Genomic DNA, 22,731 nt, shown 5'->3' with positions numbered 1-22,731 from the left:
CTCCCCTGTCACAGCTCTGCTCTCAGCACACCTATCTTGGATCAGACCTGGCAGCTCCTCCAGCCTCCATAGGAGCAGAGATGGTAGCCTTGTGCTGGCCTTTGTAGCCTTGGATGAACAGTTGCACAAGAGAGAATTCCTGCCCCTGCCACTGTCCCCAAATGGCTGACAACAAAGGCGCCCCAGTGCCACCCCTCTCTCAGGCCAACAAGGCTCCCTGCAGACCTCCCAGATATTTTACTGGGTCCAAGGCAGACCATGATAAGTGACCATGACCAGGCTCACCTGTCAGGATCAGGGCTGATCCCTCTGCCCCCCAGCACTGTTGGGGCTCCCCTTACCCTCCTGCTTCCCATAGGTCTGGGGTTCTGCTCTCAGCTCTGCAGATGAGCTGTAGGGGTTTAAGATGTCTGTGTTCTATCCTCATTTTGGGAAAGGGGCTGGACAGTTCCTAATTTCAGGGTGGCATGGAGCATGGGCCATTGTCTTGATAGCACTGCAAGATCCCTGTGAAGGAGGTTTGGGTCTGGTGGGGTTGGGAAAGTGTTGTCTTATATATTACAACAGTTCTATTATCATTATAGTGCAAGGATTCCATAGTACCAGAATTTCATACCTCCTCAATGTTTCTCACAGACAGCTCCTCTAAGGGCTGACTGTTCTTGGTCCTTGCAGCAGCCATCTGACTCCAGTTCCCACCAATCCACTCTTTTATACCTCTTGTTCTTATTTGCTACAGGTGTTGCCTGTTATCATCTGGCCTGCTCCTAGTCTTTAGTAATTGGTTTCAGCTGCAGCTCGTTGGGGGATAAGATTACATTCTACATTACCTTCATTTACCCATACTGTGTCCCCCTACAGGAAAGTTGCTGGAGTGGTGAGGAAGAACCCACAGTGGGGTTCAGTACTGGGTTCTGGCTGGATCCTGTAGGCATTTTCCAGTTCTCCCTGCCAGAACATGCTCTAGGTTCTGGCAGCACAGGCTGCAGCCCTGACTGAGGCAGACTCTGTGTCCTGGTGAGGGACCAGCACCACGTGGGGACCCAGACCAGGTCACACAGGGTCATGTGCTTGTGCTGTGCAGGGAACAGAGCCCTTCCTGGCTTTCCCATGGATGGATCTGACTGGGCTACCCTCCTCAGGCCTGAGCCTGACCCAGAAGCTTTGGGTTGACATCCCAGCCTGGCTGTAGCCCAGCCCATCACCTGACCATCATCTGACACCACCATCTATAGGTACAACCCACAGTGGGCTCCCTTGGGACAGGTGTGAGCTCGGGAGGACAGTAAGACCCTAACATAGTGCTGCTGTTTGTGAGTTCTGACACAGTAATAGACTTTACTATAGGGGAACATGGTGGCTGTGTTAGCAGTGCTTCCACGAAGCCTGATTCTCAAAAGCCACAGCTACTTCTCCTTTTCTTTGTGGTTTTGTGGATGGTTTTGAGCCTCCAGTGCTCTTCTCTATCTGAAGTAAATCTGATTGTAAATTTCAGGTGATTTGGGTTTTTCTCTCTTCAGTCTGAAAGTTTGAGTCCTGGTAGTTCTTTGACAACCAAATGGACCTTCATGAAACAGCCCATCAATCACATTTGCAATGATATTGAATTCAATGCATATGGCTGAGTGTGCTGGCTATCAGAATTTCTTCAGCATTTTTCTAATGGATGCTATACACAAAGAAAAGAGCAAATCTCAAAACAATGATAAATTTCTAAGGAGGGACAGGCCAAACACAGATTTCCAGGCCTCAGGACAGGGGAAAAGAAATAATTTCATTGGGGTAATAGGAAGCCTGTTGTACCACTTGTGAATTTTTGAAGCTTGGTTGTTTAATTCCATTGGTTCTGCTTCTTTCACATACCAAAGAGAGTCAGTGAGGGCGTCGGTGTCTAACTCTGCGATTTTATCAGGACAAGACCAGTGAGTGCTGGCTGTGGCCATTCTCCTGCACAGGAATAAGAAAAACCTGGTTCCCAAAGGACAGGGATCTACCAAGGAAACAAGAAGGATGTAACTCAGTACTGCTGAAAGCTTTCTGGAAGACTTCACCCACTAACCTCACAACAGCTGCATGTGACACAGCTGGACTTGATGCAATGATGTTCCCAAATGGATCTTAGGAGACATCTAGTTTACAGAAAGCCCTCAGTGTTGCTGGCTTACTGGGATATTGCAGATAGATATACCAAGCACTGTCCTGAGGATGGTGGTTCCTGGGAAAGGATCTGCCAGGGAACTCGGCCAACGAGTTCCTGCTGAGTGGTGAAAAACACCCTGGGTGACAGCACCCATTCCTGGAACACTGAGGGTTGCACTGTAGGGCAATTGTGCTTGTCTATCTAGGAAAACACACAGAGAGAGACTCTGTAAAGCACAGAGTTGAAAGAGGAATGGTCCAGGAGAGCTGCAACGGCACAGGGAGTCAGGACTCATGGAAGCTTGAAGTTGTTCAAGAGTTTGTGAGCTGAAAAGGGGCTCGGAGAAGAGCTTGGTGGTGACCTCTGCAGGAACAGGAGACTTGAGGGGGGTGAGTGTGCCCCAAATGAAGAGCATTTAGGGAATTCTTTCCCATAGCCAAGGACCCTATCTGACCTCAACAGTAACAGGAACAAGACACCTCCATCCATCTCCAAAGAGACCCTTTTATCCCCACATCGTCCACACTATCCTTGTCGAGTGCTTCCCATCCTAAAAGGCACTGACAAAGAGTAGCTCAGAGCAGGAAAGGTTTGGAGAAGAAAGGAAAAGAGAACACTTCCAGGTTCAGGAACTTGTCTGACCTGGAAACACTACTGATGGGATTCAACAGCAAGAATTTTGCCGCTGGATCAGTTCAAGATAATAGGAAGAGAGATTTTTGAAAGTATTTAAAAGATAGGTAGATATGGTACTTAGAAACATGTTTTAGTGGTGGGCTTATTGTTCTGGCTTAATGGTTAGACTTGATCATCATAGAAGTGTTTTCTGACATAAATCATTCCAGGATTTGAAAGAGAAAGTGATGATGTGGCCTAGGGTGGCATTGGGCACATGAATCAGGGATGTGTTCCTCAACATCCTCCACTAGATCTGGAAGGAGAGAGACAGACCTGAGAAGGTTTTGGAGGTGCTTGTTTTGGAGCAGGGGTATGGGAGCCTGAGGTAGCCAGGAAAGAGGCTGGACTAAGACACCTGGGAGACTGCATGAAGCCTGTACCCACTGTCTGTGGGAGGATGTGTGAGAATCAACACTGAGGCTGGTGGGACGCTCTCATTCCAAAGAGGAAGCCTCTTGCACCACATGTGACTCCCCTGTGGGGCTGTCTCACTTCTGTGTGAGCGCCTCTCCTGCGCAGGACTGCGCAGACACCTTTCCTGAGTGGCCCTCGCCGAGTCCTGCCCGGGGACTTCATGCCAGCATGGCCCTGCCAGAGCTGGCCCTGACATTCTTCCTGGCCCTTGCTCCTCTGCTGCTGGCACGGGGACAGATGCACCACGGCCCTGTGACTCCGTGGGAACGTCAGGAAGCAGGTAAGAGCAGATTGTGCCTCTCTCTTACGGAAATGGTTTTGCTGCTCCTCTACCTGTGTATTTGCTACACGGCCTTACCCTGCTCAGCCCATAGCTGAGGCTGTGGGAGGGCTGAAGCTGGTGTCTGCATATGCCTGAGACACTCAGGCATCCCTCATGTTGTGGGGGGACAAAGCTCTATTTGGGATGGAGGGCAGCAAGCCTCGGTGTGCTGGGAATCGTCCATGAGCGTGGGACTGGCAGTGTCCCTCTAGGAAGTGGGTAGTATTGCTGGGAGCAGGAGGTGGCCGGGTCTTGTTATGCAGCAGACAGATGAATCCAGAGCAATCAGAGCATTGATGGCCTTTCTGGGCAGCTCAAGCAGCACCCCTGTCACAGGTGATGATGGTGTTCATCAAAGGTGTGACCTGTGAGCTCTGTTAGCTGGGATGCCTGCTCTCTCCCATAGTCCCTGGGGTGCAGGGAGCTGTAGTTTGATGGGATTGTTCACATCAAGAGGCTTGTTCTGCTCTTTCTACATGCCAGCAGGGTTAGGGGCAGCTCCTGGGTCTCTGCTAGGTTCTTCCTACAAAGAATGTGGGCTTTCCTGTGGTGATTATATGCAGTGCCCTGTGCTTGCTGGTACCTGTTGAGGTCCCCATGGGGCACAGCATGGCTAGGGGACCTGAGCTGTGAGTATGCTCTCTGTAGGGAAATGGGAGCAGAAGTGGCTAGCCAAATCATCAGATGGGTTGTGAGTCATGCTGCCTATCACTGGTGTGGCTCAAGGATGCTGCCCTTCCAGCAGTGGGCAGCTCTCAGCAGGGCAGGATGGAACCTTTCTCTCCTAGTCTGTACTCATGTCTGAGACTGACCCAAAAGGATCCTGGATGTCACCCTCGGGCAGGGTGTGTGTTACTTCAGGGTGTTTAATGGCAGGAGGGGGGAAGGTGTGTGAGGGGGATGCCTGACGAGGCTGGAACCAAGTCAAGGTTTTGTGTCTGTCAGGTAGTTTTGTCTCAGTGAGGTGTGTTCCCTGAGGGCACCGGGAGAGACACTGTTGAGGGGGAAGGAGTTTCATGTATGCACTATGTGGTCTAAAGGGATGGGGCTGGTGACCACTGTCCTTTGGGGTGGAGAGCTGGGAAGAGTGTTGCCATGATGGCGTGGAGATCCGCTGCCAGAAAAGGGAAGTGGTGAGTGCTGGTGGGAAGTGGGCAGCTGTAGCTCAAGAGAGGTGTTTTATCCTCCTTTAGGGAAGGCCAGCTCCATGCCCACTGCCTCCTCATGGACTTGTTTTGCACTAGGTGAGCAAGTCTAGGTGACATGTCTGCCAGGGCAGGACAAGGCAGACTCATTTTGGGTGAAGTGCAGAGGCTAGGCTCAGCTCATTGAGCAGGGTGTGAGCTTTGTGGTCACTGGTGTGAACTTCGGTGGTCTGAGGGGCAGACTCTAGTTGAAAGCTTCTTTCACCCTGTGCAGAAAAAGCTGATTAGCACACAGAGTCAAGGGATTTGATTTATTTACAGTTCTGCACAGAAAAGATTTGCTAGGTGGCAAATCTTTGTGCTAGGTGGCAAATCCACACAGCCAGCACACCGAGGCAGACAAAAGCAGGTATACTGACAGAGACACAATCTTACTGAAGTCACTGCTTGCTTGCGTTACTATGACTCATCCTTTCCCCTCTTCACTGTAAAAGCACAGCGTTCCAAGAAATCATGGTACATGCTAGGAGAGTGGTGGTCTTTTTGAGAGAAGGAGGCAAATGAGCTGAGAACGTGGGATTTTTACTACAATTAAGAACAAGGATTCATCACTAGGGCAATGAATAATGTGACAAAACTCGTCAAAACAGGGTGTTTTCTAGCTCATGGGTAAACATCCTGGATGAGAAGGGTGTTATTTTTTTGTTTTGTTTTTGCTCTTTCAAGGACTTAGATGATTGATTTTCTGCCTGCCTCATTCCTGTAGTTACTGCTCCCACTGCAGAATTGCTTGGTTCTTTCTCTTGTTATCTGCAAACTTCACTCCTATTACTCACCATTGCTGCTGGCAGTCACTTCATGGGACCAAGCTGTGGAATCTGGAATGGCAGCAGAGACTGCCTGGGCCTGGTGCACTCCCACAGCCCCTGGATTTGTGGGAGAGAGCAGCGTCCCCCAGGCTGCTGGACCCCTCTGGCTGGGGTTTCTCCTCAGCAGCAGGTGGGCAGGATAACCCTGTGGATAACCCTCCTGCACTGCCCTGAGGGTGTGGGGAGGGATAAAGCATCTGGGGGATGGGGCTCATCCTGGGAGGTGCCATCTCTGCCACCCCTCTGAAGAGAGAGGGATTGGCACCCCTCTGCATGGAACTCCCTCATCCTCATGGATGCTGCTGGAGCCCAGTGACCTCAGGCTCTGACTCCTGGCCTTTGCACACAGGAAAATGCAAAATTCCCTCCGACTGGGACACCAAACTGCGGTTTACTCCGAGGAAGAGCTACTATGCCTTGTACGAAGTGGTGCGGCTCAGCTGTGCTGGGGAGTTTGTGCCGTCTGTCCCACAGATTGAATGCATTTCCAGAGGGGCCCAGACCCTGTGGAATGAGATTCCCACCTGCAAGGGTAAGCACAGCCCTGCACCACCCTTGCCCAGGGCCCTGAGCTGCTGGCAGACCCTCTGTGACCGGGTTGTGTAGATGACAGTGCAGGAATGGCAGACCCGGATGCCTTGGCTTTCCCCATGTCCTGGCACTGACAAGGCTCTTTTTGTCTCAGCACCTTGCTGTAGGCACCTGCTGGGCTCTGTGCTCCTGTGGAGAGGAATCCTTCCCAGCCAGCATCTCCTGCCTCAGCATGAAGTAGGAATAGCTGCAGGGGGTTCTGCTTTTCCCCTGGAAAGCTTCTCTAGGGTTTGGGATGTTTCTGGTGTGGGAGGCTGTTACTGCAGCATGGCTCACCTGCACATGAGGGAGACAAGAAAATGGGGGCTCAAACACTCCATGGAGGGACCAGAATCCAAGGGAGGCTTGTGAGTCCTGGGGATGGGGTGATGAGGAGCCCTGTGTGCTTGGAGAGTGCCTGGGCACATGACACTCGTATGTGTCGGGGTGAATAGTCAGAGTCATGAGAGACCTGTCCCAAGCCTCCACTCATAACCTCCCAAAAGTACTCCTCACCCAATTTTACCTCTGACAGAAATATGCCAAAGGCCTGCTTGGTGGGACCCCAGACTCCAGCTGGCACCAGCCCGTGACAGTTACACAGAGAATGAAGAAGTGACTCTGAGCTGCAACAATGGTTTCCAGCCGTCCTTCACCCATGTCAGATGTGCAAGCAGGGTTCAGCCATTGAATTCTTCTGTATCTCTGAAGGAAGACATGTGGCTGGGGAGAAACCAAAGTGGTGTGTGGATTCATGTTCAGGGGAACATTGTGTGCATTGGTAAGCAGGGTGTCAGGAAGTGCTTCCTACCAAACTCTTGGTCAATTTCTGCCCCGTTCATCCATCTCTGAGCTTCCATCATCACTGTGGCCAGGAATGCAATTCTGATGCCATATCGGGGCCGCTTGGATCTCAGGCACTGGATACCTGAGACCATTCCCCTAGTGAATTCTGGCACATCCTTGTCCACCACCTGCCTGGACAGGCCCCAGCCCCAGCTGACACTCACCCACAAGGAAAGCCCCATCCCAACCAGCCTTGCCAAGGGGTCCCATCATAGCAGATGGATGTGCCACCTTCCCTCTCCTTTCGTTGGCTAGGGGGACTGCTGGGGATTGCTGAGGCCCCACCACATACCCTGCTCCTCCTTGGAACCTCCCAGCCCAACTAACATGCACTTTCACCTCTGCCAGAAACATGCCAAAAACCCCACTGGGACTCCAGACTCCGGCTGGCACCAGACCAGGAGAGTTACAGGAAGAATGAAGAAGTGATTCTGAGCTGTCCCAAGGGTTTCCAGCCACCCTTCACCCGTGTCAAATGTACAGGAAAAGTTCTGTCTGTTATCAATGGAAAACCTATACACAGAGAAGCTTGGACAGGAAAGGACAGCGGAGGCAATGTGATCAACATTCAGCCCAGGTTCAGGGTACAGTGCCTTGGTAAGGAGGCATCAGGAGCATTCCTGACTGCCCTGCTCTGCCCTCCCTGAGCAGGGAAGACAGCCTGTGGGGGCACAGGAAGCTTCTGGCTCTGTGCTGCCTGGGGAAATGGCTGCTGAAGACAGGTGCTGCTGAAGACAGTGTTGAAGCAGCTCCTGAGTCTGTTCTGTGTCGCCCTGGGGTCCAGGGGTGCCCTGGTGGGGAGATGGCTGATGCTAACTTTAGTCCCTGAGGGTCCTGTCAGGAGAGAGTTTTGGTACAAAGGTTTCCATCTTGATACCAAAGTAGCCATTTTGGCAGTAAGCAGCACTGCCCAAGGCACAGGAGGTCAGGGACCATGCAGGGCTTCAGGCTGTGCTCACAGGGGGCTGGGTGGTGTGTGGGAGACACCGGTCTCCCTAAGGGCTTCTGGCAAGAGCATGTGCTAAAAAGTCAGGGCAACAGTGCTGTAGGTCTGACAGGTGTTTGTGGCACAGGGGACAAGGGTAAAGGCATGTCCCCCTCCTTGTGTGTTGGTTCCCCCTCCCTGTCCCTGCTGCATGCTGTCACTGCAGAGCCAGCTTTGGTCTCAGACTTTATGCCTTCTCAGGAGGAATCAAGGTGTTGACATCCTGCCTGAGGGACAAACAGAGCACCAGAGTCTCTGGGCAGGCTTTGTGCACAGTACAGACCCCTCATGGTTTCCCCTCAGTCCCTGACTCCAGCTCCTCCTAGCCCTGCCTGGGAGACCTGGGGGGAGAAGTTTGGAGTCCTTCTTGTCCTCATCCTCTTGCCAAGAATTGATGTGGAAGGGCTGCTCTGTGCAGTGGCTTGGAGCTCACCTCTTGCTCTGATGGGCCAGAGAAGAGGATGCCCTGCTCCATGCCCTGCAGAGCAACACTGCTCAGCTAACACCTTCCCATCCTGTTGGTGCAGAGAAATGCCAGAAGCCCCAGTGGGACTCCAGGATTATCTTTGACCAAGAACAGGGGATCTTCAACCCAAATGAAGTGGTGAAGATACGGTGTCCTGAGGGATACTGGCCTCCACCCATGGAGATCAAATGTGTGGCATTGAAGCCAAGGGACGGTTCCATGATTCCTTGTAGTGGCTGGATAGTGAGGAATAGCACAGACATCTGGCACCCTGTGGAAGGGAACTTGACCTGTGTGGGTAAGTGAGCAAGCCAGACACTCTCCCAGTGCTCTCAGTCTGTGCACCCCAGGCATGGAGAGCAATTCTGCACGTGTGGCAGTGTCAGTGCCCTGTGCTCGGGGTGGTCAGGGCATGGCACAGAAATCCAGAGAAAATTCTGGACGCATCCCAGGTTTATGTCTGTGCTGTTGGCAACTCTGGCTTGTGTAGTCTGGGAGAAGGCAGAATGCCCTTGCCTACCCTGTGCTGGGGACAGGCTAGTGAGGGAATGGTGGCGTTGATGGAGTTTGATGTCAAGGCTTGGAGGGGAAGGGAGGGAGTGATCCTCTTGGAATATTCACAGATGTCCTCCAGGTTGTCCCTGAGACCCTAGAGGTTTCCAGCACCAGCATCAAACTGAACTGGACCTGCAGGTTCCCTCGTATGTGCCAGAATATTCGGGCCAGGTGCCAGCTGGAGCAGCATTCCTCCTCAAACTGTGAGGCTGAGGAGGTGAAGGTAGAGGAGATACTGCAAGGCTGGGAGGGAACTTTCACCTGCTCCCCTCTGCAGCCCTTCACTGTCTACAGTGTCACCATCTCCCTGCTGCCTAGCACAATCCTGTACACACGGCTCATCACGACAAAGGAAATGGGTATGTTTACATGAAATGTCAGGATGCCCTTCACCCTGAAGCTCAACCAGGCATCTGCCCCCTGCTGTGATGGTCCTGGGATCAGAGCTGCTTGCAGCCTGTGGGGATCTGGGGGAGGTGCTGTGCAGGGCCCTATAGCAGGGCCTTCCCCCTCCTCACCACACCATTTTGGCTGCAGAGGCACAAGCAGCCTTTGTGGGGGGCAAGTAATTGCTATCCAGGTATGATCCTCTTCTCCTGTGCTTCCAGTGCCAGACAAGCCAGAGAAGCTGGAGGTAGATTCCAAAACGGGGTCCCTCACGTGGAAGGCGCTGCCCTCCTGCAAAGGGAAGATAATTGGATACCAGGTACCAGGAGTCCATGGAGTGCCCCTGGTGCCCCTCACCTTGCCTGGAGCTCTGTGCAGGCAGCCTGAGGAGAGCTGGGAACCCTCCTTTGCCAGGGCCCACAGGCTGTACCCTGCTGGTGTTCCTGGTAGGGCCAGCTCCCCTCTTGTGCCCAGCCAGCAGCAGCAGCTCCTCTCCACAGAGCTGCCCAGTGCAGAAGCAGGATGTTGGTGCTACTGTCTAGCAGCTCCCTGTCCTTCCTCCAGCTGAACATCACCACCATGAGAGCAGAGGACGGCAGCTTTGTTGAATTCAGCCAGGTGTTGGTGAACCAGTCTGTCTCTGAGTATGTGCCACCTCATCAGATAGCTGGCAACAAATACCTGGTGACAGTGCAGGGCCTGACGGTCGCTGGGGCTGGGCCTGCATCACAACTGGAATTCCAAACCTACGTCCTGGGTAATGGTTGTTCTGCCCTATGTCTGGTTGGGGTGGCCTCTCAGGGGGGGAGTGCTGAGTCTGGAGCAGCTTCCAGAGCTGTGTGTGCACCCACCCTGTCCCAGCTCAGACAGGGGCAGGGAGTGTGGGCACCAACTGGCTCAGCAGTGGGAATGAAGCTGGGGGAGCCCTTCCTTGAGGGCCTTCACTGGCAGGTCTGCAGAGGGCCTGCACCATTTTAGCCACTCTTTGTGCCTTTGATACCAGACCTGCCCCCTCTACTCTTCCACTGAAGAAGGTGACACCCATCCCTGCATTTGGGTGCACAGGTGGGCTCAAGGCCAGAGAGCACTAGGGCTGCTAAGCCTGGGTCTGTGTCCTCCTGCTGTGTGCAGGATGGCAGAGCAGGCTGCCAGACTCTCCTGCTGGGGCCATGGGACAAGGCCTGGTGCTCCAGAGTCTCCCTCTGCCCTGCCCAAGCAGATGTGCAGGCAGGGGAAGGCTTGCTGCCTGTCCCTGCAGCAGCCAGGGCAGCAGTGTCTGTTCTACATGTGCAGACACCCAGCAGCAAGGCTGGGGCCACTACTGGTGCACGGCCCTGGCTGTGGCACCCACTGCTCTCTGTGTGTCAGTTTCAGGGCAGCCTATGGGCCCTTGGCCTGGGTCAGCAGTCACTGTGGTGGTGGTGGTGCTGCTGTTGATCCCCTTGTCTGCTGGGATCATCTGGTTCGTGCTGTTCAGGTGAGTTGCAGGAGATTTGGAGTCTCGGTTCTGTCTCAGGCCATGCTGTGCTGTGGGGTGGGTGGGGATAGAGAGGTTCCCCAGCTGTTCCCACCCTTCTCTGGGTGCAGAGGGTACAGCTGGCTGGTCCTAACACAGATTTGCTCTAGGGCTCCTAGGGGGGACTCTAAGTGTTTTCAGGGCTGGGAAGGGGCCGTGTGTGCTGAGAGACCATGTCCCCTTATTGCTGGTGCAGCCACCACTGCTGTCCCCTGGGATGTAGGTGGGCGATGACTGCCAAGGCAGAGGGAGGGTGTGCAGAACCCTCTGTGCCACTGCTGCTGGGTTCAGCAGGGTCTGGCCCAGATCAGTCTCTCCCTGACTCAGGACTGCCCTTTTTCTTCCCAGAAAAAAGAAGGCCTTGCCCAGCAAAGCCGAGGAGGATCAGTACACAGGTAGGATCCCCAGCAGAGAGGGGACTGTAGGGCTGGAGCTGCGAGGGGAGCAGGTGTATTTCAGGAGAGCCTAGTGGCATTCTGAGGTAGCTCCAGGCAGCCCAGCTGGCTTTGGCTGACCTATCACACCAACATGTCCCACATCTATTCCCAGCTGAGACCCTGCTCAGTAGCCTTTTCCAGCGGCTCCTGGCTGGGGTGTCCCTGAGGTGGCACTGAGGGTTGGGAACCACTCTTCCTTCTCACTCTCTCTGGGGTAGGCAGCAGCTCTTCCCAGCCCTGCTGTCTGGATGCTGTGCATCCCAGGATGATCTGCTGCCCTTGGTGATGCTGCCTGCCTGAGGCTGCCCTGCTCCTTCTCTCACAGCCCCCAGGTCCCTCAGGCTGTTTCTGTCCTCTTGTCCCCCCCAGAGCTCCAGCCCTATGAGAATGTACAGGGGGATAATTACTGTGTGATCGAGACTTTTCCTGAGAAGGATGCAGGTAGGAAATGGGTTGTCCTGCCTGTGACCCCACATGGCCCAGAGAGAGCAGGGACTGCCAGCTCTGATGGTGTCTGAGCTCCTCATGTTGCCAAGGGCATGCAGCAGCCTCTGCCCTAGGTTCTCTTGTTCTCCTCAGGTAAGTGTGACCAGGCTGGAGAGCCATTTCCCCCGCCCCTGCCTGTTCACGAGAGTCAGCAGTGAGGAAGAAGAGCAGCTGGAGTGGACATCTGAGGCACTTCCCTTCTCAAGGCTTGGTCCTCCACCATCGGAAGCATGACAATGAATTATCTCATGAGTTATTGCTTTCCCCCAAAATTTTCTTCTTCATCAAGCTCCAGAATCCTCTGCCACACCACAGGAGCAGCTTAAGGCATGGGTTGACTTCCTTGTGACAGCAAGGATATGTCCCGGTAGTTCTCCAGTGCTCTGGCATAGCCATGTTCCCAGCATCTGGATGTCTGCAAATGTTCCCTGGGAATGGAGGAGCTCACAACTCCTCTTTCCAACCTGTGTCCCTGTATCCATCTAGACCCTGTCCTCTGCTTGAGTTTGGCCTAGTTGTGCTGCCGTGGCCACTGTGCTGCTGTGTCTGAAAAAACCAATAAATTTTTCTGGTTTGCAGAGGCTGCCTGGCCCACAAAAGCTCCCACCTTGTCATGGGTCCTCCTTGTTTTGTATGTGAAAGCCTTGACCCCATGAATCTTCATGGAGGAGCTTGGAGTAGGCTTTTCCAGCCCCTGGCAGCACCAAGGAAGCACACCTGAGGTGCTGCATGTTCCCAGTGCAATGCTTTGGGTGACTGCTTTCCCTCCTCCCCGTTCTATAGGTAACACCATCTCCACTTGCATAGCTGGACCTCTGTGTTGGTCTGTGTCCTCCTCTGTGGCTGTTGGTGCTCATCTCCCATTTTGTGAGGTGCAGCTGGCACTGGCCCTCTTGGGACATCTGTGTCTTGCAGCCTTTGGGGTCTGCTGGCTCTTGGCTGCTGCTGCTGCTGTCCCATCCCCTCCAACAGGCACTGTCTGTGGGGTGCCAGTGCCCAGTGCAGCCTGGATGCTGAGTCCAAAGGCTCTCCTTGGTGAGGGCTGCACTGCTGGCAAATGGGGCAATCAACCTCTCTTTTCTCCAGCTCTGTGTGTTGCCTGTGATGATTCCAATCTCCTTCTCCCGCCCTTGGGCACCGAGGCTCTCCTGAACTCCCTGGACTCGGGTTTGACAAGCTGGTTCTGGTTGTGCTTTTTACAGTCCTGAAGACAGAGCTGTCATGGTTTTTGCTTCAGTGTTATCTCTCTCCCCTGTCAAACCTGCCAATACCCAGTGCAGCCTGGAGGCTGAGGGGCAGCCTGAAGCTCTCCTTGTGGAGGAGTACACTGTCAAAACATAAAGCAATTGACCTCTCTCTTCTCCAGCTTCTTTTCAGCCTGGAATGACTTGCATGTTCTGGTAAAGGCATGTTTTGACAGTTCTTCATACGAGCTGTCTGCCCATCAGCTCAGTACCTCTAGCTGGCCCCTGGGACCAAAATATCTCCTTCCTGTGAACTGTTGCTGGTGTGACATGTGTGCCTGATGGAGCAACTCTTTGTGGGTATTGGGCAGAGAGGAGAAGAGAAATGTGTGGGTGCTGCTGGTTGAAAAAGGGGAATGAGCAGGTTCAGGATAGGGGAGAACAGTTGCAACCTCCTTGGCTACCCTGCTTCCCACTCCATCCCCCCATCCCTAGTCATGCCCTGGGCTGTCAGCCTCATGACTCCACTTGCTCTGTCCAGACAGTCAGTAAAGTGTTGTGGTGTGGACAGGGCTACCTGCTGTCCCCAGGGACTGCCTGCTGCCCCCAGCTCCTGCCTAGTCACCTCATTGCCCTTGTGAGGTGCTGTTCCCTGAGCTAACTGCGCCTTGTTGAGGGGAGCCATGAGCAGGGCACTCTTTACCCCAGGCAGGAGTGTGTCCTGTGCATGTGCCACAAGCAAAGCTGAGGGACAAGTATGGTCTCTGTGACTCTGCAGCCCCCCCCATGTCTGATCACCCAGGCTTCTAAAATCCAAGGCATCCAAAGTGGATGGGAGGTTCTGGGGGAAGAGAAAAGCGGTGGCTGTTGATGAGCAAGAGGCATGGTTTAGTACTGTGAGTGTTTTCTCAAGCATACAGCTGGCATTGTAGGGCAGCATGCCCTGCACACTTGGGGACAGAGGAGAGTGCTGCCAGGCAGAGAGGGAGCAGGAGGAGGAGGCAGCTGAGGATAGAGAAGCGGGAAAGGATGAGAGAGGGTGTGGGTTGAGTGTTTCTTTCAGAAGAGCTATAGACTGTTTCAGGCATTGAAGTACTCCTTGCAGTTCATGTCCTCGTTCCTATCTGTGCTTCTGACCAGGTCTTTATGTAGTTTCTCAAAGGTCCTCCATCTCCTGTGATCATTGAAGGGAAGTGACTCATCACCACTCTAAAACCCACGCAGTGTCAGGAAGCACTTGGATATTACCTCAGTAACAGGAGTAACACTTGAATGCCCTGGTAACTAGGAGGGTTTTGGGAGTGAACTCTGGGATCTTGTGACAAGGTTCCTTCTGTTGAGTCCCAGAGCCTCCATGCTCCTGGGGCAAAAAGATATCAAAAGGCAGAAGTGTGGACAGGGATGGGAGGATCTCTGCCCAAAGAGGAAGCCTCCTGAATCTCATGAGGAGATGTGTCTGTTTCCTTCCTGTGGTTGCAAGCCCTGCAGTCAGATACGGATGGCTGGGCTCAGAGGCAGCAAGTGGGGCTGAGATTACAGTCCTGCCTGAGGACTTCACACTAGGATGGCCCTGCAGTCACTGCCTCTGAGGTTTCTTCTGGCCCTTGCATTTCTACTGTCAGCACATGGCCAGGAAGAATTTTTCAACATCCAGATAGTGCCCCAGAGAACAGGTAAGAAGTGGTTTTGCTCTTGGAAGCTTCTGCTGCCTTTCCTCCTCTATGTTGGATATTCATCTTCACTGCCTGCAGCCCTGGGCTGGAGCCAGAGGGACCCCTGAGGGCTGTGTCAGCTGGAGCAGCCTCTGTCTGCCTCAGGGACAGGAGCTACAATGCAGTGTACACTGGCGTTCTGTGGGACAGACAGGACTGGGTTGGATGTACAGTGAAGGGTCATGGCCTCCAGAAAAGCAGTTTGCCAGTCATTCCCTGGAGAGAGTGAGCATGAATTGGGCATCAATTCCTGCACTGTGAATCAGGGGAAGGGTCTTCAGGGAGCTGTCACTTTCTGTACACATCCTATCCCCAGGTGTGCCTGAGGGACACTGTGCCTGCTGAGGGCAGTGTAAGAGGGAGCTTGCTGCTGCGTTGCCACACAGATGGATCAGGGCAGGATCAGTGGCTGGGTGCCTGAGCATGGGGGGGGTTGTGGCTGTGTGCCAGGGGAACAAAGCTGCTGGTTGTGGTGCTCAGGTGGGCATCTCTGGTCTTCTGCCATCAGCGCTGTTTGAGAGCAAAGCCTCTGCACAAGGGGCTTGGCACAGCATTTACCTTTGTGCCAAAGTCACTCTGCACCTTGTGAGATCCCACAGGTGCCCCTTTGGGAGAAGGCAGATTGTATTTTAAACCCCTTCAGGCCTCACAAACCTTCTTGCAGAGGCTTGAACAGGCAAGGGCTCCTTCCAGAAGCCAGCATCCTTCTCTGTAGGAATCATTGCCACAAAGCCTCTCCGTGCAGCATTGGACAAACTGCTGGCACCAGCTGCTCAGCTACTGCCCACTGAGCCTGGGGCATGGGGAATTTGGTGAGGAGGTGATGAGAAGAAGGAAGGGTTGTGTCAGGAGAAAGGGGCAGGGGCATGGTTAAAGCAGGAGATGTGAATGCAGAAGGCACTGCTCAGCCCTGTCCCCCTGCCCAGCAGTGTGGGGCAGGAGGAGAGCAGCCAAGGCACAGAGGGAGAACAGGGAGCCCCCGAGGGTTACAGGGGCGTGGCTGCTGCCTGTGGGAGGGATGAGCCCTGGCTGAAGGGCCCTGCATGCCAGCAGGAGTGCTGCTGCCATGGCCCAGCAAGTGCCCCCTGGGCTGGGCTGGGTGACAGGCCTGGATGAGAGGCTGGAGGGAGTCCCCTGGTGCAGGGGGGATTGTGCTGGGAATGTCCCTGCTCTGGGCTTTGGAGGAGGGAATATGGTGCCCATGGACACAAGTGGGAATGGGCCAGCTTCATGGATGAGTGAACCTTCACAATTTCCATGCATCAGGAAAGCCCCTTCCCAACAAGGCTTGCCCTCAGGTCACACCTCAGCAGATGGATGTGTCACCTTCCCTCGCCCTTCATTGCCTGGACGGGTTGCTGGGGATTTCTCTCCCACCACTCCCCCATACCCATTTCATCACCTCCAGCCCATCTAACACCCACTTTCACCTCTGACAGAAGAGTGCAAAAGGCCCCAGTGGGACTACAGACTCCAGCTGGCACCAGACCAGGTGAATTATAAGAAGAATGAAGAAGTGATGCTGAGCTGCCCTGAAGGTTTCCAGCCACCCTTCACCCGTCTCAAATGTTCAAGTGAAGTCCAGTCCTTCTCTGGTGGGAAACCTGTATACAGAGAGCTCTGGACTGGAAGAAACTCCCGAGGTGCCTGGGTCCGCATTCGCTCCAGTGTGGAGTGCATTGGTAAGGAGAGATCAGGAGCCCTCTTGGCTGCCTTGCTCTGCCCTTCCTGAGCAGGGAAAGCAGGGCGTGGGGTACAGGAGGTTTTGGACTCTGTGCTGCCCAGGGAAATGGCAGGTGTCAAGTCCAGCCTGGGGGGTGTCAAATGGCAGGTGTCAAGTCACCACTGGGGGTGTTGGTGATAAGGGTCTCCCTGAGGGCTTCTGGCAAGAGGATGTGCACAAAGCAAAAAAGCATGGGAGAGGGATTTGTGGTGGAGTTTGTGGCCAGCACGTGGCACCACTGTCGGAGCAGGATCAGAGAGCTTTACTGCTAGTGTGGCTGTGAGTACCACAGCTTGTTCCATGTGGGCTGGGGCCCTCCAGGTTCTGCAGCATGGTGGGTGCAGGCTTAGCACTCTTTTCTCACAGCTTAGGGCATTCATGTTCCCTCCAAGGAAGAACAGAGCTGTTCCTGATGGACTGTAGAGATTCTGGGGCACAGAGAAACCTCAGTTTTGAATGAATGGGGGAAATTGCTTGAGTGGTAGCAGTCCAGTCATTCGCCCACATTCATTCCTGTTCAACTCCTCCTGCTCCCCTTTCAGAGGGCTGCAGTGACCACCTTCAGTCTCTCCTTTTCTATCCCACCATGCAGGGTGATGAGCAAAGTTGTCTGACTTGCAGCATCCTTGCATGGCTAGGGTGGGAAGGGAATCAAGTGACCTTCTGGCAAACTTTCCTTCACAGAAGTGCTCCAGGTTGACCATGAGACCTTTGAGATTTCCAGCACCAGCATCAAACTGAAATGGACCTGCAGGTTCCCTGATGCCTGCCAGGGCATGAGGGCCATGTGCCAGCTGGGAGCACCTTCTTCCCCTCCCTGTGAGGCTGAGGAGGTGAATGCAGAGCAGACATTACATGGCCAGGAGGGAACATTCACCTGCTCCCCTTTGCAGCCCTTCACTGAATACAATGTCACCATTGACTTGCCTCCCAACACAACCCTGTTCTCATGGTTGTTCACGACACAGGAAACAGGTAAGTGCACACAAATACCAGACACAAGGACAAAGACAGTCCAGAGCTGTGTCACAGGGAGGACAGATGTTGCCCTCACCCCTCAGCTCAGCCTGATCATTTGCTCCGTGCAGGGATGTGCCTGGCATCAGAGCTGCTTGGGTCCTGTGGAGAGCCCTGTGGGGAAGGGGCTGGGAGAGCCCTGAGCAGGGCACAGCCCGTTCTCATTGTCCCACTCCACCCCACACTGCCGTGCTTCCCACTGCTGCAGCACACGCAGCCTTTGCAGGGGACAAACCCCTCGTAGGGAGTCCCTTTGCAGCCCGTCCCTTGGCCAGGAGCTGCTGCAGCCTCCCGTGGCCTCAGCCCCTGCCCATGGCCCTGTGTGTGACCCCATGGTCTGTGCTTGCAGTGCCGGACAAACCGGAGCAGCTGTGGCTGGATCCCGACAGGGGCTCTCTCAGGTGGAGCGCGCTGCCCTCCTGCAACGGGGAGATCATCGGATATCAGGTACCCAGGGAGCAGGGCAGACCCTCACCTCCCAGCCTGGAGCTCTGTGCAGGCACACTGGCAAGTGTCAGCAAGGGACAGCTGGCATGATCCAGAGTTCCCAGCCAGTAAATATCTGGCTTTGATGAAGACAAGCATTTTCTGTGTCATTCTCAACATTCTTCATGCTCTGGAGATGCCCAGAGAGGTGGGAGTGCTCCATGTCCTCTGGGCTTACTTCCTGGGTCTGCTCTGCTCTGGGTTTGGCAAGCTTTTGGAGGTTGGTGTACAACACATGGTGACATGTCTTCTGGGGTGGCATCCTAGGGTTTCCTGTTCCTCTTGCGTACTTGTTTCTCGTTCCTGCCACAGAAAAACTTGTGGTTTGAGTAATCCTCTGAAAGTCCCTCCTGAAAGCCCCTTCTCCAGAGACCTGCACTGTTCTGTTGAGTTTTCCTCAATGTATGGCTAAAAGCATCTCCTCTGTCTCTGGATTTGGGACACATTCCACAGCAAAACCCTGCTCTCCAATAGGGCGAGGGTGTGTGTGTGGTGGTGACATTGCTCTCAGAATGCTCTAGGTCCTCTCTGAGGACAGAGGTCTCCATAGCATGACAGGGACCTTGCAAGCTTTTTCTTAGTTCTGTCCTGGAGAAACTGTCAGACAAGCTCTTGACAGCCTGTGAGCCTGTTTAGCTGGCTTCTTGCTCCCAGACACTAGTGTTCATGAAAGAATCCTTTTATTCCATTTTAATTTGTCTACACTTTTGCATAAACCCAGAATATATTTCTATAAAGACAGCAAGTGAGAATGGACAGGGATCTCATGACAAATTCAAATGATGCATGGGCAAATGGAGACCCTTCATCTCTATTACTCATGAAAATTTTAGTCGTTCTCCTTTTCTCTTAGAGAAAGCCTTCAGAGTCCAGCTTTACACAACAGAAAAGAGAAGCTCAGATAACTCTGGTGGAGAATGTCGCCACAGTGCTTCTGGTGTTGCAATACACCTGGGGTGACCTATCCTTGGGCTAAGTACATATATCTACCGCCCTTCAAACGAGCAGCCTCCCTCTTCCCTTCTCAGAGGCCCAGCCCTTTGCTCAGAGACTTTGCTGCTCACACATCCTCAGGGTTGGCCCTAAATTCCTCCTCTCCTCTCCTCTGTTTTGAGCTCCCCCCGTGGCGCTGAGGTTCCTGCCTGTTCCTGTCCAGAGCCTTGCCCAGGCACAGGGAAGGGCAGGCACAGGGAAGGGCAGGCTGGCAGGGACGTTGCCAGCTGCGGGCACCTTCCCAGCCGGCAGCTGGGAGCTGCTGCGTCCCAGCTGCGTCTCCTGTCCGCAGCTGAGCATCACAGCCAGGAACGCAGGGGACAGCAGCGTGCTGGAGACCGAGCGGCTGCGCCTCGATGGCTCGGTCACCGAGCACCGGCTGCCGGGCCACAGCCCTGGCAGCAGCTACGCCGTGATGATCCAGGGGCTGACGGCTGCTGGAGCCGGGGCTGCGCTGACGAGGGAGTTTCACAGCAACAGCAGCTCCGGTGAGCTCTGCTGTGGGGCCGGGCCGGGAGCCCGGGCACAGCCGAGCCCTGCTCGCGGGCCTGCGCTGCCCGAGGCCGTCGCTGCTGCTCGCCCGGCCCTGCCGATGCTCATTCCCCGCTGTTGCCCTGCAGACACCCCGCAGCCCCAGACCATCAGCTGCCGCGGCGCCCGCGACATCGCCCCCTCGCAAGGCACGGCCGTGCTCCCCCTGCGCCCCATCGCCCGCGGCTCTGAGGCCGCCAGGTGAGCGCAGCCCCGCGGGCTCCACAGCCCCGCCGGGGCTCTCCCCACGCCGGCGCTGGCCTGCAGCCGCCTCCCTTCCCGTGGCCCCCGTGCCCTTTGCCACTGCCTTTGGGCCCGCAGGGAGCACCAGCTGATCGTGGCCGCCACGCACAACGCCTCGCTGATCGAGAGCATCTGCTCGGGGCAGGCACGGCTCTCCAATGCCAGCGCGTACCTGGCCGCTCTGCTCAACCTCAGCGCCGCCACGGACTTCGTGCTGGGCGACGGCAGCCGCGGGCAGGGCCTGCACAACGCTGCCCTCAGCCCGGGCCGGGACTACACGGCCCTGCTGCGCCTCGTCCGCCTCGGGCCGCAGGTACCATCGGGGGGCTCCTGCTCCCTGCGGCTGCTGCCGCCCGCTGCTGGGGCCCTGCCTGGGCACCTTGGCCTCCAGCTAGGCCAGTGCTGCCAGACTGGGCTGAGCTCTCCCTCCTGTCTCCTCCAACAGGCAGAGAAGTTCACCTGTGTCTGCTACAGCTTCTCTCTTGGTAAGTGTCTCCTTGCTCCTGGTGCCCAGGCCTCTCTCCTGCCTGCTCCCTTTTGCCAGCCTGGCAGCTTCCCTGGAAACGAGCTGGCCCAACACAAGAGCTGTTGGGTCTCACGTGGAAGAGAGGAAGATCCCCACACACGGGGTGATCCTCTCTCCCAGCAGAAACCTCAGCCAGGACACAGGCGTACACACTTGCACATACCCTTTGCCATTCGTGGGGCCATTGCCAGCAGGAGGCCGGGCTGTGGCACTCACCCCTGCCTCTGTGTTTGTTGCAGGGCAGACTGGGGGCCAGTGGCATTGGATTGTGACTGGACTGGTTGTGCTGCTGGCAGTCATACTTTTGGCTGCAGTTATCCTGTGGCTTGTGCACTCTAGGTGAGTGGGGAGGGGACAGGGTCAGCAGGTACATAAACAATGCCAGTTTCATACTCCCCTTTGCCTTTCTAGGAAAAGGAAGTACATCCCCAACGAAACTCAGGAGGATAATTAAAAAGGTAGGAAAATGCAATTCTGCAGACAACCATCACAGAGGGGACTGTCAGGCTGTGGGGCAGATGGGATGAGAGCAGCAATCTCCCAGGAGAACCTGAGTTTCAGCAGAAGCAGCAGTTTGTACACTGCACTGATACATCTCCTGATTTGCCTTAGCTGGGGATGATCAGGATGCCTCTGCCCACTGAGCCCCACATGGAGGCAGAGCCTGGTCCCAGGCAATGCTCCCTGCCTGCAGCAGGGACAGGGTGAGCAAAGACAGCATCCCGAAGGTTCAGGGCTTTGAGTGACCCATGTCTGTGCCATCCCTGCCGGGGATCTGCAGGGAGGGGTCTCAGGAGAGCCAGGCTGAGGGGCTGCTGCTCTCACCTCAGCACTGACAGCAGCTTCAGGTCCCTTTCGTTGGGCATAGCTGGGATGGAAGGGTTGGGCCATGGCAGGAACTGCTGTGTGCTCCAGCCTGTCTCTGACACTGGGTGCTCTTTTTCTCCAGAGGTAAAGGTGGCTAGGCTGGAGATCAGGCACTTCAGCCCCAGCCAGGACCATGGAGACATCCAGAGCAGTGGGGACGTGGAGAAAATAGGAAGGATAACCCCAGCCCAGCGCTCATGGCTGCCATGTCCCCTGGCTCTCCTGTGACTGTGACCAGCACGGGGCTCCCAGGAAATTCATCCAATTCAACAGGGCAAGAGGAAAACAGAAGGCCGACAAGAGCTGAGCTTTTTCATTCCTCAGCCCCTTCAACTCCCAGGGATTGCTTACTGCTTTTGCAAGGCCTTTGAATCGGTCTTTCTGTAATCCTTTTATTTAGGCTTTGCTTTCATTTTTGCACTCCTGGAAGCAGGACTTGTATGCCAGATTTCCCAGTCCCAGACACACAGGCCCAGGTTGATGGCATTCTCCTGCTGTCCTCTGGGTTCCCAACCCTTCTGCCCTCTCTGCTGGTATTCAGCCAAACCCAGGGCTTTGCTTGGCCTGGCTGGACTGCTTTGTGACTCTACCTGTTCTGTCTGGACAAGAAATAAAGGCTTATGGATTGGAGGGGCTGCCTGTCCCACACAGCTTCTGCCTGCTCCCCTCATTGCCCCTGTGGGGTGATATTCCCCTGCAGGGAGCTGACTGTGCCTTGTTGAGGGGAGCCACCAGCAGGGCTGCTGTGATCCTCTATTCCCCTGGTGCTGCCTGACAGCTTTTCTGACCTACTGAGCTGAGCTGGACAGCTCTAATGTGAATTTGGAGCACATGTGTGGTGGCAATCCATCAAGGGTGATGGCTCTCCACACACATTTTGGCCAAGAGTGTATTCTGTGCCCATGCTGTGGTATGTCTGTGCCTTCAGCTCCCTTGTTGCCCCTGTGCCAGGTCAAACCTGGAAGAAAAGCAAAGATCAGGGGTCACCACCACCATGGCCTTTATTGGTGAGACACAGGACACAAAGCCATGGGGTCACTCCTGCTTCTGAGGTCTCCTGCCTTTCTTTCTGTGGTGCTGCTTGAACCACATCCAGGATATTGACGTTGAGACACCATAGCCTGGGATTGCCATGGTGCAGCCACAGGCTGATGGCAGAGCCTCTGTGGAGCTGGTAGGGCAGTGGCACTTGGAGCAGCACCAGGAAGATGCAGCCCCAGGAGGAGATTGTGTGGAGTTTGAAGGAGCAGTTCAGCCCTGCAGGACCATGGGTTGTCCCACTCTTGGCTCTTGCTGACTTTGGGCTTCCTGTTTCTCCCACAGTTGGACAGATATTCTGTGCCCCTGAGCACCATGGATCTTAAAGCGGTTGGAGACTTCTCTGACCAAACACAAGGTGGGTGTTGGTGCTACCCCACTTTCCTTGGCGCTACCTGAGGGGACAAGGAAACCTCAATGGGACAGCTGTTCTCCTGATCCTTGGCAAGGAAGCATAGGTGAAATCCTGGTGCCTCTGCTCTGGTCTTCATGCTCAGGCTGTGATTCCAGATAAGTTCCTGCACAAATGCTGGGCAGGGTCAGGTTCCCATTTCAACACTTGGCCAAAATTTGGAGACAGTCTAGCCTGTGTTCT

General features: G+C 54.8%; 2 protein-coding genes across 2 annotated transcripts; both read left to right on the top strand.

Moving 5' to 3' along the window:
• Window positions 1-3,400: 3,400 nt before the first annotated feature.
• LOC136568970 (uncharacterized) lies at window positions 3,401-11,974 on the top strand. Its single transcript, XM_066569218.1, has 10 exons — window positions 3,401-3,512; window positions 5,918-6,100; window positions 7,333-7,581; window positions 9,059-9,349; window positions 9,599-9,696; window positions 9,942-10,134; window positions 10,752-10,854; window positions 11,242-11,288; window positions 11,700-11,771; window positions 11,910-11,974. Exons 1-10 carry the CDS (start codon window positions 3,401-3,403, stop codon window positions 11,972-11,974), a joined length of 1,413 nt encoding a protein of 470 aa, XP_066425315.1.
• A 2,465-nt stretch (window positions 11,975-14,439) lies between these two features.
• On the top strand, window positions 14,440-21,708 carry LOC136569106 (uncharacterized). The gene is made up of 11 exons (XM_066569402.1): window positions 14,440-14,673; window positions 16,152-16,394; window positions 17,120-17,410; window positions 17,802-17,899; window positions 19,224-19,419; window positions 19,552-19,663; window positions 19,784-20,018; window positions 20,151-20,187; window positions 20,462-20,570; window positions 20,643-20,689; window positions 21,181-21,708. Exons 1-10 carry the CDS (start codon window positions 14,565-14,567, stop codon window positions 20,683-20,685), a joined length of 1,473 nt encoding a protein of 490 aa, XP_066425499.1. The 5' UTR covers window positions 14,440-14,564; the 3' UTR covers window positions 20,686-20,689; window positions 21,181-21,708.
• Window positions 21,709-22,731: the final 1,023 nt, after the last annotated feature.

The sequence above is a fragment of the Molothrus aeneus genome, chromosome Z (assembly GCF_037042795.1).
Source record: "Molothrus aeneus isolate 106 chromosome Z, BPBGC_Maene_1.0, whole genome shotgun sequence".
Taxonomy (NCBI): domain Eukaryota; kingdom Metazoa; phylum Chordata; class Aves; order Passeriformes; family Icteridae; genus Molothrus; species Molothrus aeneus.
This window is presented reverse-complemented; position numbering and strand designations above follow the sequence as displayed.